This window comes from Mustelus asterias, chromosome 2, assembly GCF_964213995.1.
Source record: "Mustelus asterias chromosome 2, sMusAst1.hap1.1, whole genome shotgun sequence".
NCBI lineage: Eukaryota > Metazoa > Chordata > Chondrichthyes > Carcharhiniformes > Triakidae > Mustelus > Mustelus asterias.
The window spans coordinates 24,164,074-24,181,608 of NC_135802.1; the positions used below are offsets into that span (position 1 = coordinate 24,164,074).

General features: G+C 38.2%; 1 protein-coding gene across 11 annotated transcripts in view; it reads left to right on the plus strand.

The window, feature by feature from the left end:
- dnajb6b (DnaJ heat shock protein family (Hsp40) member B6b) overlaps positions 1-17,535 on the plus strand; it is a 163,698-nt gene that overhangs the window by 14,171 nt on the left and 131,992 nt on the right. For all 11 annotated transcript variants that reach the window (XM_078232459.1, XM_078232424.1, XM_078232487.1 and 8 more), the window contains 4 exons: positions 3,998-4,095; positions 11,402-11,511; positions 14,641-14,700; positions 17,404-17,508. In XM_078232459.1, coding sequence (XP_078088585.1) covers positions 4,031-4,095; positions 11,402-11,511; positions 14,641-14,700; positions 17,404-17,508 — 340 coding nt within the window. In that variant the 5' untranslated portion in view covers positions 3,998-4,030. The remainder of the gene's footprint in view (positions 1-3,997; positions 4,096-11,401; positions 11,512-14,640; positions 14,701-17,403; positions 17,509-17,535) is intronic.

The window sequence follows — 17,535 nt, forward strand, 5'->3', positions numbered from 1 at the left end:
TGACAGCCTACTCCTGTTCCTATTTTTATGGTCTTGCACCATACCTAATAATGAATTACTTGTGCTTTAATTGTCTCTCAATTAAGGCTTTCTACTTGACTAATCTAATTTAGTGGTTTAGTTTTTATTAAAATGACATACATCAATTTTAGCAGAAAATGCTTAAGGACATTAATTCAAACAACACAATGATCACACTAAAACTAGTGATTTTGAAGCTACCAGCTTGTAAGTGGTTGTTTAAAGCATGATGATTTTTTAAAAAATCATTTGAAGTTGTAATGTGCAGCATTATTATTTATCCCCACAATAAAACACGACTCTTTACTTAATTTCTTAAGCTTTTATTTGATAATGCAATTGACCAGTAAAGATTTGGAAATGTTAAAGAACTTGCATGCTTTGAGCTGTGGGTTTCCGGCCACTTTCCCAATGCAATGCAAAGACTCTCGGTTGTGAATTCACTTTGCTTTGATACAGCCGCTAGTTTAGGAGAATCATTTGAACTAGTCATTTCAACTCAGTTCCTTGATTCAATCTATCTTTAAAAAAAAAATTCAGTTCTAATTTGAAATTGCTTAATTTACATTATTTGATCATCTGATTTAGTACCATGCAAATGTTTTAAAGTGCAGAGATGTTGGCATTTCACTTTGTTAGTAGAATTAAACTGATTCCAATACTGGTCATTGAATTGAAATTTTCTGGACGTTCTGTTCTTTCGAGGATGAAGAACTAACACCTTGTACATTGGTAGAGTTATCTTTAATTTTTTAATGTAGTTTTGAACTAATCAACCATATTCTGTTGATTTTTAAACCTTTTTTCTACCCTTGAATTTTGTCATAATAGTTGTAGAATATATTTTTGTGCCCTCTTTATTAACACAGTATCAGGCTCGTTTAATGACATTGTTCCAATTTAAGTTGATCAATGGAATTCTGCCACCTAAAGCTGGAGTCTTTCATAACTTTAAGCTCTGTTTGTGGAAGCTTGCAGAAAAGCTAATAGAATTTTAAACAAGGATTTACTCCCTTTTAAAGCTGTTATAGTGCTTTCAGCAGACTTGCATTGTGTGCATTTTTCCAACAAAACTGTCAATTTAAATGGTACATGATGTGTATCTACCGAAGTGACAAGTGCACTTTGTTGCCTCATGAGTCTTTTATGTGAAAATCCATTTGAACTATTCTGTATTTCCAGAAGTAAAGTTGCTTGTCTGTTGATATCTGCATGCAATACTGTGAATATACGTCACTTTGATCCTATTAACTTTCCTTCCTTCAAATGGAACAATAAATTCCAGATTTCGTGGGTGCCAAGGCAGTGATTCACCGTACATTTAATTATCGGGAAAATCACCATTGGAAAATTAAACCTCACCCAAATATTGCTTCTAATTCTCAGTTCAGAGAAATTAATCTGAATTTTTTATGGAGATTCATCATAGCTCTTGTGGCACATTATGAAAGTGAGAGAAAAAGGAACAATTCAATGACGGTCACTCAGATCATCTAGCCCAGCTTTCCTTGTGTCACAAACATGAACCATTGTTCTTTTCATCCGTTTCACTTATGTCCTTAGTAAGTTCAGAATGCAAATAGAAAACTACTTAAATTTATTTTGTGATTGCTTGTGAATACCAGAAAAACTACAGTAGGCTCTGGCTATCGGTCAATATTTATAAATCACAGGAATGTGAAAAAGGTACCAGTAATGCATCCTGTTGACAGGAGGTCTGCTTGCTTCTCCATTTGCAGGCAATACACTTGTGCCTACTGCTCTAAACTATTATTTTAGTTTGGGCAGTTTCTTGTCTCCTCGATTGACAGAAGCGATCTTCACTGAGATTGAGTTCCTAAATTTTAAAAAAATTCATTCCTGGGACGTGTGCGTCGCTTGCTGGCTAGCATTTCTTGCCCATCCCTAGTTGTCTTTTAGAAGATGGTGGTGAGCCACCACCTTGAATCGCTGTAGTCTGTGTCCTGTAGGTTGACCCCCAATGCATTAGGGAGGGAATTCCAGGATTTTGACAGTGACTGAAGGAACGGCAGTATATTTCGGAGTCAGGACAGTGAGTGGCTTGGAGGGGAACTTGCAGGTAGCGGTGTTACCATATATCTGCTGTCCTTGTCCGTCTAGATGGAAGATGCTGTCTAAGGATCTTTGGTGAATTGCTGATAGAATTCCAACTTTATTGATTTAATAAGCAATAGACGCAAACTAAATTTGAACAAATATTGCCATTAAAGTATTAGAATAAATTCATTGGATTTATTTCAGTCAAATAATCTTGCCCCTCGTACATCAGCAAGACAAACTGATTGGAACCTATCAAGTTGAGCAGAGATGTGATTTGCGTGAAGTTGCTATTTATGCTTTGTGCGGGGCAGATTTAAAGAAGCCAATACCTATATATTTTGGACAATCCCATCATTGCAGCTAACTGCTTCTTGATGGATTGCAAGGCCTCTACTTCCAATATTTGTCATGATGTGGAGATGCTGGCGTTGGACTGGGTAAGCACAGTAAGAAGTCTCAACACCAGGTTGAAGTCCAACAGGTTTATTTCGTAGCACGTGCTTTCAGAGCGCTGCTCCTTCATCAGGTGAGTGGAGAGTTGGGTTCGCAAACAGGGCATATATAGACAATCAATTACAAGATAATGGTTGGAATGCGAGTCTTAACAGGTAATCAAGTCTTCACAGCTACAGACAATGCCAGTGGACGACATTTGGCCTGGGCTTGCGAAATCTTACTGTCCTGGCTTGAGACAATTCACGCCTCTTTAACCTGTGCTTAACCCACGGCAGCATGGTGGCACAGCAGTTAGCACTGCTGCCTCACAGCGCCAGGAACCTGGGTTCGATTCCCAGCTTGGGGGAAGTGTGTGGTCAGCGTGGTGTTTGCACATTCTCCCCGTGTCTGCGTGAGTTTCCCCTGGGTGCTCTGGTTTCCTCCCACCGTCTGAAAGACGTGCTGGTTCGTTGCATTGACCCAAACAGGCACTGGAAAGTGGCGACTAGGGGAATTTCACAGTAACTTCATTGCAGTGTTAATGTAAGCCTTACTTGTGACACTAATAAATAAAGTTTAAATCCTTTCTCCACTTTGTCTGCAGCTGTAAAGACTTGATTACCTGTTAACACTGCATTCCAACCATTATCTTGTAATTCAGTCTGTGTCTATATGTATGCCCTATTTGTGAACCCAACTCTTCACTCACCTGATGAAGGAGCAGCGTTCCAAAAGCTTGTGCTACCAAATAAACCTGTTGGGCTTTAACCTGGTGTTGTGAGACTTCTTGCTGTCCAATACTAGCAGAATGGGACCATCGTGATTTATGTGAAAAAGGGCAACTCCTGAACTTGCATTTTACCAGTTTGTATATTTGTCTTACAACCAAGGTGTAATGTGGCCCTCTGGATTTAAACTTATCTTCCATTCCACACTTGAAGTTACTCAAACCTTCTTTTCACCTTTTAAAGAAAATTGACTGCCTAGAAATAAGCCTGTGATTATTTCTGCATTGTGTCCAGAGCTTGGATGCTTCCCATGAAATTTGGTCAAAATTCTTTAGGAACTAAACCATGAAAATGATGGAGCATGTTCGTGGGGAGCAGTGATTATAAATTACTACCGTGCAGGGGTTGGACAGCTGCAGAGTTAAACTCCACATACTTAAAATATTTTCCAGCATATATACAGTATCCTTGATAGTATCATGACAATTATATTTAGCAAATTGTTCAGCTTTGCAGTGCTCATTTTGAGCAACCTTTATTTATCGACAATTAGAAACAATACATGGGTCAGCTTGAATGGCAGATGTCTCAGTGCTGAGGCCAATTGCTTCAACATTGTCAGCACAGGCCAGTTACGCAGATCATGTTTTTGGAATGGAAAGATGTTCACAAATTTTGCAGCTACTCTTTCAGCTTCTTGACATTTGAATGCGCTAAAATACTCAATTGTTGATGTGTAATTTGTATTGCAGGGTTTTCTGTCTTGAAGAGCTAAATCATTAAAGATGGTGGATTATTACCAGGTATTAGGAGTACACAAAAATGCCTCTCCAGATGAAATTAAAAAATCGTAAGTCGATATAAATGCTAATCCAAGTATTAAAATAGTCTGGCATTAATAACCTTGGTTTGTTTTGCTGTTTATTGATTGTGCAGTAATCTGAGAGGTGTTGGGTAGAAAACAATTCCACATTTTATAAATACAGCGCGCTAATCTTTATAAAAAATTAAGCACTTATTTCCTTTTGTCTAATATCCTCTCTCTCAAGCTGCTTGTCCTTCCATTTGTCCTTCCATTCCTTTTTGAATATGATTTGACATTGAATTCCCTATTCCTAATTTGTTTCATCCTAATTAGGAATAACCCATGCAGTCCATCAAACCTCCTCTGCCATTCAGTAAGATTGTGGCTGATCATCTACATTGATGCCTTTAATGCCCAAAAAACTTTCAACCTCTGTCTTGAATATATCCATTGAATAAATCTCCACAACTCCCTTGGGGTAGAGGGTTCAAAAGATTCTCCTTATCTCTATCCTAATTGGATGGCCTCATATCTTGAAACTGTGGCCTTCTAGATAATTGTTTCATTGATATCAGCTCTTGTTTTTGTACACAGTAAAATTTAGGCCCGTTTGACTCGAGCTTTCCCCCAAGCCTCTTCACCTCAGGAATCAATATTGTTGCACCACTCGAGGCAAATATATCCTTCCTTAGTTAAGGAAACAAACTATACAAGGTATTGTAGACGTGGTCTAGCTAAACTATATAATGGCAGTAAGATTCTTATTCTTAAAATGCTTTGTAATGAAGGCTGACATAACATTTGCTTTGAATTTTTGCAGTATCTGCGGTTAACTTTGATTTATGCACAAAGACCTTGGAATACCAACAAGTCCCCTCCATTTAAAAATATTCGACTTTGCTAATCTTCCAATCAAATGCAGCTCACCACCACTTTCTCGAGGGTAGTTGGGGATGTTTAATAAATGCTGGCTAGCCATCAATGCCCGCATAATGTGAAAGAATAAAATAAAAATTTGCACTTGCCCATGGTTATGCTCCATTACATTCACCGTAGTCCCAGATCACCATAGGCTGCTCTCCTTTTTGAGGGGATGGGCTGACTGGTGGTGCTTTTAACCTGAGGATCACCACACCTCAGGCAAGGGGCAATGTTGAGAAGGTGGGCCTTCATAAATAACCTCAGCTGGTCCTGGAATTGAACTCATGTTATTGACATCACTCTGCATTACAAACCAACTGTCCTGCACTATTAAGCACCCTACCCATTCATTTAACTGGTCTTTTTCCCTTTTGCAACTGTCCACCTACTTTGTATTGTCAGTGAATTTTGATATATAACTTGTAAGTAGCTGAGGTCCAAACTCCTGATCTTTGCAGTATTCCACTAGTTATACTTCGCCATTCTGAAAATCACTTGTTTATTCCTGCTTTTTTTGTCTATTCTATAGTCCTCAATTCCAGCTATTGTATTCTATCTTGTGGGATAGCCTCTTGGGCAGCACCTCATCAACAGCCACGAAAAGAATTTAAATATGCTGCATTCACTGCTTCCTCTTATACTTTGCTAATTGTACCCTCCAAAAATAACTGACTTCCTTTATGTGCTGACTATAGATATCATAGAAACCCTACAGTACAGAAAGAGGCCATTCGGCCCATCGAGTCTGCACCGGCCATAAACCCACCCAGGTCCTCCCCCCATATCTCTACATATTTACCCACTAATCCCTCTAACCTACGCATCGCACAACACGAAGGGCAATTTTTTTTAGCATGGCCAATCAACCTAATCCACACATCTTTGGACTGTGGGAGGAAACTGGAGCACCCGGAGAAAACCCACGCAGACACGAGGAGAATGTGCAAACTCCACACAGACAGTGACCCAAGCCGGGAATCGAACCCAGGTCCCTGGAGCTGTGAAGCAGCAATGCTAACCACTGTGCTACCGTGCCGCCCACTCTGCTTAACCATGTTGTGATCTTCCAAATGCCCTGTCACAATGTCCTTGGTAGGTCCCAGCATTTTCCTATTACTGACGTCAAGCGCTGCAACCTTTCAGTTCAGTCTAATTGGCCAAGGAGTTGCCCTGTTCACTCAGGTCCCAAGTTTCCTGTTTTTCTGTGTGTCAGAACTCGCTTTCAGCAACTTGCAGGCAAAAAATTAAAAGCCAAATAAGCGAGCGGTTTGAGCGACTGGCAGATGCTGAGGTGTCCCTGCTGCAGCAAATTGACTTCTACTGTATTTGTAAAATGTTGTGATGACATCTAGTGACGGAAAATTGGTACTGCTCATAGTCTCCGGCTTTGGGTTAACTTCATCTTTTAATCGCTCCATTGTCTGCATTTCATTTCACACTTCCCTTCAGTGGCTGTAATTTGGATTTTTCAAAGAAATATTATAAAGCCCTACCTCCTTAGATTGTGTGCCTGCAGGAATGATATAACTTGTTCAGTAAACTAGTTTTAATGTTACTGTAAATGTGATGCAAGGAAACCGTCTCTTGTTGGATCAGTAATTTGATTAATGTACTGCTCTATGGACTGCTATAACTCAGTCAACTGGCTACAATTGAGCCTGGATAGTGGGGGTTCTTAACAGCCTGCATGATTAGAATTGTCTAGAATTAATACATGTCAATGCTCAAAATCCAGATGGGGTCATTAGTTAGTCGACAAGGGATTCTTGGCCTTTGACCTTTGGTTAGAGGCCAGTTGTAATGCATATCACTGTTTCTGACCCTTGCTAAAATTAGCCAGGAGAAACTACCAGCAAGTTTTCTGACTTTCTAGCAAGATCTTTCTATTTACATGTATTATTGGCTGAGTGCTATCTGCAGGAAACCTAGAAACATAGAAGATAGGAGCAGGAGGAGGCCATTTGGTCCTTCGAGCCTGCTCTGCCATTCATTACGATCATGGCTGATCATCCAACTCAATAACCTAATCCTGCTTTTTCTCCATAACCTTTGATCCCGTTCGCCCCAAGTGCGATATCCAACCGCCTCTTGAATGCATTCAATGTTTTGGCATCAACTACTTCCTGTGATAATGAATTCCACAGGGTTACCACTTTTTGGGTGAAGAAATGTTTCCTCATCTCAGTCCTAAATGGTCTACTCTGAATCCTCAGACTGTGACCCTTGGTTCTGGACCCTCCCCCCCCAAATTGGGAACATCCTCCCTGCATCTATCTTGTCTAGACTTGTTAGAATTTTAAGTCTCTGAGATTCCCCTTCATTCATCTGAACTCCAGCGAAAACGATCCTAACCTAATCAATTTCTCCTCATTTATCAGTCCCAGCCATCCCCAGAATCAGTCTGTAAACTTCTGCTGCATTCTCTCGAGCAGGAACATCCCTCCTCAGAAAAGGAGACTAAAACTGCACATGATATTCTAAGTGTGGCCTCACCAAGGCCCTGTATAGCACCATATGCTATTCCTCCTGCATAAGGTGCATCATAGAAACCTGCTTTGTGCCTACAGGCTAAATGGGTGAAGTGGTTAATTTCTTTGCTTTCACTACAGGGCAGGACCATCCTTTTCCACAGCTTTTATGGTGAGCTGGTCACGAGATTCCAGCACAAAAGGAGGTCTTCGGCCAATTGTGCCTCTGCTGGCTCTTTGGAGCTGCAGTCATGCTTAGTTCCTCACTTCTGCTTGTCTGTAACAATGCAAATTCCTCAAAGAATCCATCTAATTACCTTTTAAGATTACTTATGGAATCTGCTTTTCAGGGAGCTTCATTCTCAGTATGGAAAAAGTTCTTCTCTTCCAGATCTTTTTCCGATGACTTTTATCCATGACATTGTTATTGATCCACTTGCCAGAAAAAAATAGATTTTCTCTGTCCATTATCAAAACCCCTCATCTTGAAAATGTTAGGTCGGTTGCCTCTTAATTTTTGTTGTTCCAAGGAGAACAATCCTTATTTTTCCAACCTCTGCCCATAACTGAAACCGTTATCTGGTTACATACTGGTAAACGAGCTCTGTACCCTTTCTCATGCTTTATATCTTTCTGAAGTGTGGTGCTCCAAATTGTCCACAGTTCTCTAGCTGGGGCACAAATAATTTGTGAAGTTTTAGCATGATTTCTTTTGCATTCTATCCCCCTATTTATAAACTTGTGCACATGATTTTAGCTACCTTATCACTGCCCGTCACACTTAATGACTGTGTACACAGGTCCATTTGTGCATTCTGCATTCATCATACCATTTACAGAATATTTTATTTGTGTTGGTCTCCAAATGCATAATTTCTAATAGTTACATTGATCTCTGCTAAGCTTCTGACCATTTCAGCATCCTGTTATCCCAAAGCTCATCTACTGCTTTGCCATATTTCATATCTAACAATGCTGTTCCCTACATCCATTTCTAGTTATTAAAATTGAAAAGAATATAATCAACCAAAAGCTGACTGGCCCTTGGGGGAAACTCCACTGAATCATCACCCTTTGCTTCCTGTCACTGAATCAATTTTGTACCTGTACTGCTGTTTTCACCATGAATCTCCTGTTTGACACTTTGAATGCCTTCTGAAAGTTCACATATGCCACCACATCTGCACTATCATCAACTTTCTGTTCCCTGATTAAAGAATTTAAACAAGTTAGTCTGCTGCAGTTTGCCTCTAACAAATCCATGCTGACTATCCTTGGTTAACCCTGGCCTTTCCAAATGAAAATTTGTGCCTCATAATATCCAATAACTTCACTGCTCTTGGTCTTACTGGCCTGTAATTTCCTGGTTAATCCTTCTCGTCCTGATTAGTGGCATAACATTGGCAGCCCTTCAGTCCTCTTGCACTACACTATCCAGAGAAGATTGAAAGATTGTGGCCAGTGCCCCTGCTATTTCTACCCCCTCTAGCAATTTGGAATGCATTCTATCTGGATTAGTAATTTACCAGTTTTCAATAATGCTAATCCTGTGTTTTCTAACCCCCAACATAACTTTCATATCATCCTCCACCTCTCTAAAGATTAAGTAGCTATGCCTACTGCCTCTATTAATATTTATTTCCTTTCAGGTCCTTTTCTCTAGGAAACCATTGTACTTTGTATGTTCCTGTTAAGTTTGTATTCATTTTAATGCTGCATGGTAATTGTAACCCTTTGCCTCCGGTACAGCATTGACTGAGCGGTGATTCCTGGTAATGAACTAAATCATGCTCCTAACATTTGTCATCAAATTCAGTTTTTTTAAATTTCAGCTATTTGTCATTTAAGGTGAATTAACTTTGGATGTTCTACCTTTTCCCTTTAAAGCAATATGCCTAGATTGTTGTGACCTGAATGACCTCCAGTGTTTCTTACTGGAGATAATGTACTTTCCAATCTGCCTGTACTAGATCCCTTAAGTCAATGAAATTGACTCTTTTTCCCCAACTGAACATTTGTAACTCCTATTTTGTGGTCACTTTCCGTAATTACTTCAAACTGAATTTTATTGTGGTCTCTGTTAACTGGTTAATTTCCTACTGCAAGTCTCCACTTTTACTACATTTCTGTGAGCTAGATTCAACACTCCTCTTGTTGGGCTGCTGCTATAGTGATTAAGTTCTTCAGTGCACATTTAGGAAATTCTCTTCCTATCCTTCCCTGTTCTCAATCAATATTTACTGTAATATTTTTATTACACTCCGTTTGAAATTTGCAGACAAACTTGATTCTGCTTGAAAGTTTATTGAATGTTGCATTACCTACCATACTGCAGGTATAGTATTTATTCTTTGCCTTCATTCTCCATATACTAGATTCTCTTCCTGCCTGGTGCCACTTGGATCTCCATTTTTGTCTTCTGTTTTTGTGCTTGGTCTCTGTTCTACCACTGGCCTAAAAATAAGGGTGGTGCTCCCAGAGTCTTGTGTGTGCCAGTTAGGAAGATCATTTAACCAAAATGGAGGTATATGACACAGCCCTTAAATGGTCAGTTTTCTCTTTTGCTGTCACTTCATGTTTGGATGAATGCTTCTTAAATATAGCAATCCATATGAATGGTAGGTAATGAAACATTTGAATATTTCTACCTGTTTCAGCCAGTGTTCTAATTTTACCAGATAAAATCTACTTCTGGTAATTATCATTTTTAGAGTTCAGTCATATAAATAACATGGCAAATTAAGTATTAAATTGAATTCCTAACTTGGAAATTGACACTAATTTGAGAAGTGCCCTGTAATTTCAACTTTCTTTTGAACCTAAATATGAAATCTTTTTATTCGCCACAATTTATGGTCTCATTATATTATCAGTGATTCATGTTGGGGTACAGTTCTATAGGTGGTAGTGTCTTTGGTATCTCGCCTAATTAACCTTCATGTGAGCATGGACAGAGAGGCTAAGATTAATGCCCAGCTTCCTCCTCTGTTTAGGTGATAATCAGTCTCAATTGCCACCTGGCTGAAATAGATTGGAAATCTACCCTAGGAGCTCAGTGTAAAGATCTGTTCTTGACACTGAGTCAATTTGCCATTGATCCATCAGGAATTGTTATTTCTCATCCCACTCTTGCATCCCCACCTCTCCAAATGACAAATCGTGAAGAACGATAACTTTTTGTATTGAAATGAAGCTAAATGTACCAGACTTGGTTGCATTGTCGAATTCCTTCTTGGTGACAGCCTCCAATTGCACTGTTATGGAACTTTGTTCATTAAGTGCATTCTTTCCAGGTTTAAAATGGTATGGCAGAGAACTTGTTTTACATTGCTAAAGCTTGACAATTCGATATTAGATTTTAGTGGTGTTGAGTAGAGGTCCATGCCACATACTCAACTGCAGTAAATTGAGCTATCCAACAGTCAAATGTTTATTTTTGTAGTGTTCTTAGTCAAGAGGAATAATGTAGTTTTTGGTTATTCTGCAATTTTACTCTGAAGGGCTACAATGGTAACATGGGAGAAGTGTGACTAGTAATACATTCTACTGTTCAGTAGCTTGTGTTACTTCAAACGGCACCTGCAATGGGCTACTTTGGTTACTGTAACAAAAACAAATTTCAAACAGCTTCTATGAAAATCTACTTGGAACACTGCTTCATAGAACAGTCCTAAATTTGTAATTCTTTAGCATATTCAAAGATATTTAAACGGATGGAAAAATGGCTGTTCGGTTGAGTTGACAGGAAATTGATTCAATGTAGAATTTGGATGTCAGAATTGTTCTCCGTTTTGTGCATTAGATTCAATTTATGAATCAGTTAAATTTGCTGTGCACATAAGTAGTACTATTAGCCAAGAGCTTGTATATTTTAATTGTGTAGATTTATCCACATTACGAATTGTCTAACTCAATTACTTGTTAGCAAGCAAAGATATCAATTAATTGCTTTTTTTCAAAAGATATCGCAAACTGGCACTGAAATGGCACCCTGATAAGAATCCTGACAACAAGGAAGAGGCAGAGTCAAAATTTAAACAACTTGCAGAAGCATATGAAGTTCTTTCTGATTGTAAGTATAGTTAGATATGCAATTCTTAATTTGATAGCTCTGGACAGATTATGAATTTTTTTGTTTTGCTGGTCATTGAAAGTAATTGATTTAAGCTCAATGTTAATTTCTCTTGGTATGGGAGGTGGTTTGTAGTTTGCCGCCTTGATTGAAATGAACATAGTTTATAATTGTTGAAAATTAAAGCTATAAACCAGGTAAGACTTCGAATCTCACTACTGTTTGTGTTGCTCATAACAGAATAGAAATGATCTTGGTGCTGACGGGTTTTGCAAACATTTTAAGTTTCTGATTTCCACGTTGCTGTCATGTGGGTGCAGCAACCAAGATGCCTGTCCACCATCCTAATTAATCAAATGAAAAAATGATGTCTCTATATGCCTCCTAATAGCTTGCGTCTGAACAACAGTAATCAAGACTTGGCATGTGGTTTATAGCACAGCATTGCAACAATTTACAGGGTTGAATCTCATTTTGTCAGATTATCACTCATCTATATAATTTATTCCAGCAAGGGCAATTATTCTGCTTTCCAAAAGTAATCAAAATAGCCCCTCTATTCCACATGCCAGTGAGTTCCCTTGTCTTTAAAACACTACTGTGCTTCCATTGGCTACTTGTTCCGCAAGGCAGCTTGCAATATATTTATTCTTTAAATCTGTTGGATATCCATATTCCTGAAACAATAGTTGTTGGGCTATTTCTTGTTTCTTATTTTGGTTGTTAGTTGCCTACCATTATCCATCTGCTTTTGTTAGTCTCTGGCTTTAGATGTAATTTACAATCTGAGTCTTAAAGACAATCAGAAAATAGGATAGTCAATGCGAACCATTTAACTGGTACTACAGTTTTGTCCCCTTCTCCAAACTCTTGTCATGCCCTGAATTGCAGAAGTTTACTTGCATACAGTTTTTAAAACGATTGATGTTAGCAATATAGCTTTGATTCAGAAATGTATTTAAAAATGTTTATCAATACAGGTAGGCAAGAACAGCCACAAATTATACACTCAATTTATAATGCAAGTGCTGACTAGCATTCTGCCATCTGAATCTGTCCATTAGGTCGACAGCCAAAATGAACCAAGTGCTATAATGCTTATTTTAACTTATTTCTGCTTACCAGCAGGTTACTAATACTATAAAATTACCAATAGGACCTTAAGAATATTATAAACACCTACTGACCAAAATAAATTGATACATTTTGAAGCATCATAAAGCTGCATGAATGAATATCTTAATATCTTCGTGGATGCGGGTTGTGTTCATTAAAACCACATGAAAATGCTATTCCAACACAAGCCACAGATGTAGTCCATTGGCGATGCACAGAAATGAGTCAAAGGTGCTGATTGGATTGTTTCATAAATTGTATAAAATCAATATTAATGGATTTATACTCTCGGAAAATTTGATTGTATATAAGCTTGTAAGTTTAAACAATATTGCACTAAACATCTTATTTCCTCTGATTTTAATATAATTGTCACTTTTGAGACTTGGTTTGTCAAAGTTCTTGCATACAGTGGATGGTGTCAATTAAATAAGCTTCTTTGTCTTGGATGGTGTGGAACAGCTTCCGTGTTAAAGCTGCATTCATCCAGACAAGTGCAAAGTATTCCACCATGTTCCTGGCTTGTGCCTTGTAGATGATGGGCAGGTTTTGGCAGTCTGGAGGTGAGCAAGTTGCCACAGAATACACTATCTGATCTCTTCTGGTAGCTAATGTGTTTTTATGGATGGTCCAATTCAGTTTCTGGGTCCCAAGATGACTCCCCAGGATATTGATGGTTGGTGATTCAGGAATGGCAAGACCATTGAATGTCAAAGCTTTAATTAACTCTTGTTGGAGATGAGCATTGCTTGCTATTTGTATGGCATAATTGTTACTTGTTACTCATCAGTCCAAGTCTGAATGTTATTCAAATGTTGCATGTGGGAACAGACAGGTTCAGTATCTGAAGACTTGCAAATGATGCTGAAAAGTAGTGAACAAATGCAAAGCCAAATTATCTAAATGGAGAGAAATTTCAGATGCAGCGGGATCTGGGTGAACTCTTGCATGAATCGCAGAAAACTAATATGCAGGTACAGCAGACAATAAGGAAGACAAAAGGAATCTTAGCATTTATTGCTAGAGAAATAGAACATATAAGTAGTGAAGTATTCCTGCTACTGTATAACGTATTAGTGAGACTGCATTTAGAATATTATGTACAGTTTTGGCCACCTTGAGGGATGTAGTTGCATTGGAGGTGGTTCAGAGGAGGTTCACTAGATTGATTCCAGCATTGAGGGATTTGTCTTGCGCAGAGTTTGGGCGGTTTAGGCCTGCACTTGCTGGAGTTTAGAAGAATGAGGGGGGATCTAATTGAGGTGTACAAAATGATAAGGGGGATTGACAAAGTAGACATGGAGAGGATGTTTCCTCTCCTAGGGCAATCTAGAAGAGGTCATAGTTTTATGATAAGGTGTGGCAGATTTGAAACAAGATGAGGAAAAATAGCTTTTCTCAAAGTCTGTGGAATTCGTGTGGTGGATGCCAGGACATTGAGTAAATTTAAGAAAAAAATTGACATTTTTAAGAAGGATTTGAAGGGCTATGATTGGGCAGGAAAGTGGAGTTGAGGCTGGGATGAGATTAGCCACGATCATATTAAATGGCGGAGCAGGTTCAAGGGGCTAAGTTTCCTACTCTTGATCCCTGTTCTTGTGTTCTTGTACTGATTCACTGGTTGTGAGATTTCTAAGCTCTGTGGCTTTTCTTTCTGTTGAGCCAATCTTGATGCCCTGTCCTTGAGTTGTTTCTTTTAAAAATGAAACAGACCAAACACACAATCTGTGGTTAAGTAGCTTTTTTAAAAAGGTGTTTGTCTCCTGCAGCAGAGTTTTATAGGCCTGGTGAACTATTCAGAAATCTTTGAATGTAGAGAACTTTATTTACTTGTCATGGTCTAAAAACATTTTATCTTTATGAACATTCGGAGCTGTTAAAAGAGCAGTTTCAAAAGTAATTAGATTTCTGTAAGCAATGGTTTTTATTTTAGAAAATAGTTGGCAGTATGTTAGACGGCCCTGACCAGTGATTACTGTTTTTAGTACTAAAATTGCCTTTTTTTAAACACAGCTTCAAAACGCAATACCTATGATCGGTACGGGAAGGAAGGTTTGGCCAATAGTGGCGGAGGTAAGAAAGCCAACCTTGGTTTTAAAATGTTTGAAAATTTGATCAGAGTAATATTTTCTGAACGAGGTGCAGATTGAGGAACCCTTATTGAATATCTCATCCTGAACTAGATATGAGTTTGAATATTTAATTCAAGTAAAATGATTCACAAAGTGGAGAAGGATAGAAGATGGAATTGAGACCAATGCAAAGTAAAACATTTTATCTTTTAAAACTGCTAACCGTAATTAATTAAAATCTGAAGAGATGAGAATTGGGAAAAGTAAATTTTCAGTTTGAGGGGTTGTTTTCAGAGTAATTGGGACTTGATGCTGTCAAAGTTTCACTTGTACTTGGAATAACTTTCTCTGGCTTATCCATTGAGGAAGGAGTGCAACATCACATCCTTCATGTGTTTCAATGCCAAGTCACTTGATGAGGTAGCAGTGCAGTGAAGTTTCTGGGGCACATGGTAAATCAGATAGCAACTTCCTGATTTCCATCTAACTGCATGAATGGATGTTGGAAGTTTATTTCTGGCTTTACTCAATGGCAAATGCTGATGGACTCAGCATTATTCTCGCCTCAAAATCAGTAGCTTTTAAGAACTTGGTCTGACTTTAATTCCACTGCTGGCAACAACCCATATTTTGATAGTGAAATCATGGGGTGCAGCAATGCACCCAAAAGTAGTTTAGTTTGACGGGCATACTTGCAAATTGACCTTTACCAACCATTGGCGAAGTGAAACCTTTTGGGTGAGGAGAGGAGGTGGCAAGCAATGTTTTTTTTTGCTTCTAATAGGAGTCTCAGGATAATGATTGATAATGAACTCCAATTTATTTCCCTCTGAAGCCATAAGGAGTCTGTGGATAATTTAGCCCACTTACCAACCTTAATCTCTGGGTGAAATTAGCTAACTTCTCACTGGCATTTTTAATTGACTCAGCTGCTTGCTTGATGATGTGGAGGAAAACCTAAATGTAATATTTTTCTGTTGGTAATATTCTCGTTAGGGTGTATAAATGATAATTAAAGCAAGGGACAGAGAGATTGTAAACTGAAAGTTTGGTACGCTTATTAACCTAACTAAACTTAAAATGCATGTTTACTTGAGGTGTAATTTAGTAAGGATGGTTATAGAACAGGAATGGATTTGAGTGGGTCTTGTGGTTTAAAGGATAAAATATGTGAAAGAAATTTGTCACAGGTAAAGTATGGATAAAGGGAGTTTAGTAAAATGCTAAAAGTAAAGAGATGTGGTTAATTCTAGGAAAGAGCACTTCTAACGAAATGATCGGATAATGTGATCTAAAGGAAAGAATGTAATTAAGGCGATAATGAAATTTATGAAGGTAGCTATTTTAGATCTCAGCCAGCAGCAGGAATAATGGTTAACTTTCAGCAAGTTGTGTGAATAAACACTGCTGGGAAATCTCATAATTAAAGGCACAGTGTGCTAAAAGTTACTGGACTTTTATAGACCCTAAAATAAAGTGTTGCTGAACAGATTGGAGAAGGCTAGCTCAAAGCAATTAAGCTTGTTTGGAACTTGAAAGTGCATCTATTAGTTTATTGTTTTTTTTCTATATAAGAAACGTTTACATCACTATAAAATCAACAAGTAGTTAGATATCTGGGTTTCAAAGCACTCCTCTTACTATGCAACTTATGAACAAATGTGAGGTTGGTTGTTTCAAGTTTCCATTCTGGCATTTGAACAACTCCACATTTGCCATTAGCTGTGCCTTAACGATAGACTTGGCTGTTTTTGGAAAAGCTTCAGTTTTGGTTATTATAATTCTGGCCTTGACTCGTAGCTGAAAATTAGCAATACTTTCTGTATTGCAATGCTTTTGTAGTATTGTTTCACTTTTAAAACTTTTGGTTCATGTAGATGTTGACTTTCTTGGAAAGTAGTTTACAGTTTTTATGACCCGAGCTTCCAGCTCCAGCCCACAAAATAAGTTGACCTGAGTCTCTTTTTTAAAAATTCTCCATGCATTTACGTCATTATAGCTTTAATGGGTGTTTCCAGCAACATTCAGTTACCAGAGCTGTAAATGAGTATTTATTAAAATCCAATCTGATACTAATTTTGGAATTTATCAAGTGGAATTTTTTTAGGTTTCTCTTGTCCAATTTTCTAAAATTGCACTGTGACATAGGTTCGTACAAATATTACATTGTGGTTTCAAGCAGAGTTTGATTTGATGCACTATCTTTTTTCAGGCAATGGTTGAAATTGAGACAGCTGGTGCTCCAAATAAATGTAAATTCATAAAAGACATTTAAAATTCTGACTACTTCAGTGTCAATGCTCCAGGATTCAAATGCAAACAAAGTTCAAACCCATTTCTTTTCCCACCCAGTTTTTCCAATGCCCGTCCAACAGTGGCCCCTCAAGAATCTGTGAAATGTCAGTTGAGCCTTGAGCTTGAATCCAGTTTTCTCTATTTGTAGTATAGTGCGCTAAATTATAATTTCAAAGCTTGCTCTTGTCGACTTTAATGGGGATCCATTCGACATGACTTGATCTATACTGAAATCCTTTGAGCATCAAAGGTTCAATTAAAACAAATTCTGAAAGGCTGTCTGAAATTGAGATTCGAGCTCTGAAACAGCTGATGGTAATGTTTAATGGCTGGAATGATTTCTAATCATTTTGAAATTTGACATCTTTTGTCTTCCTCTTTCTCTCTCCCCACACTCTCCTGGATTTAGGTGGTCATTATGGAGAAGGCTTCAACTATGGCTTCACATTCCGCAATCCTGAAGATGTTTTCAGGGAATTCTTTGGAGGCAGGGATCCCTTTGCAGATTTCTTCAGTAAGTAATTTACTAAGATGTCCTTTT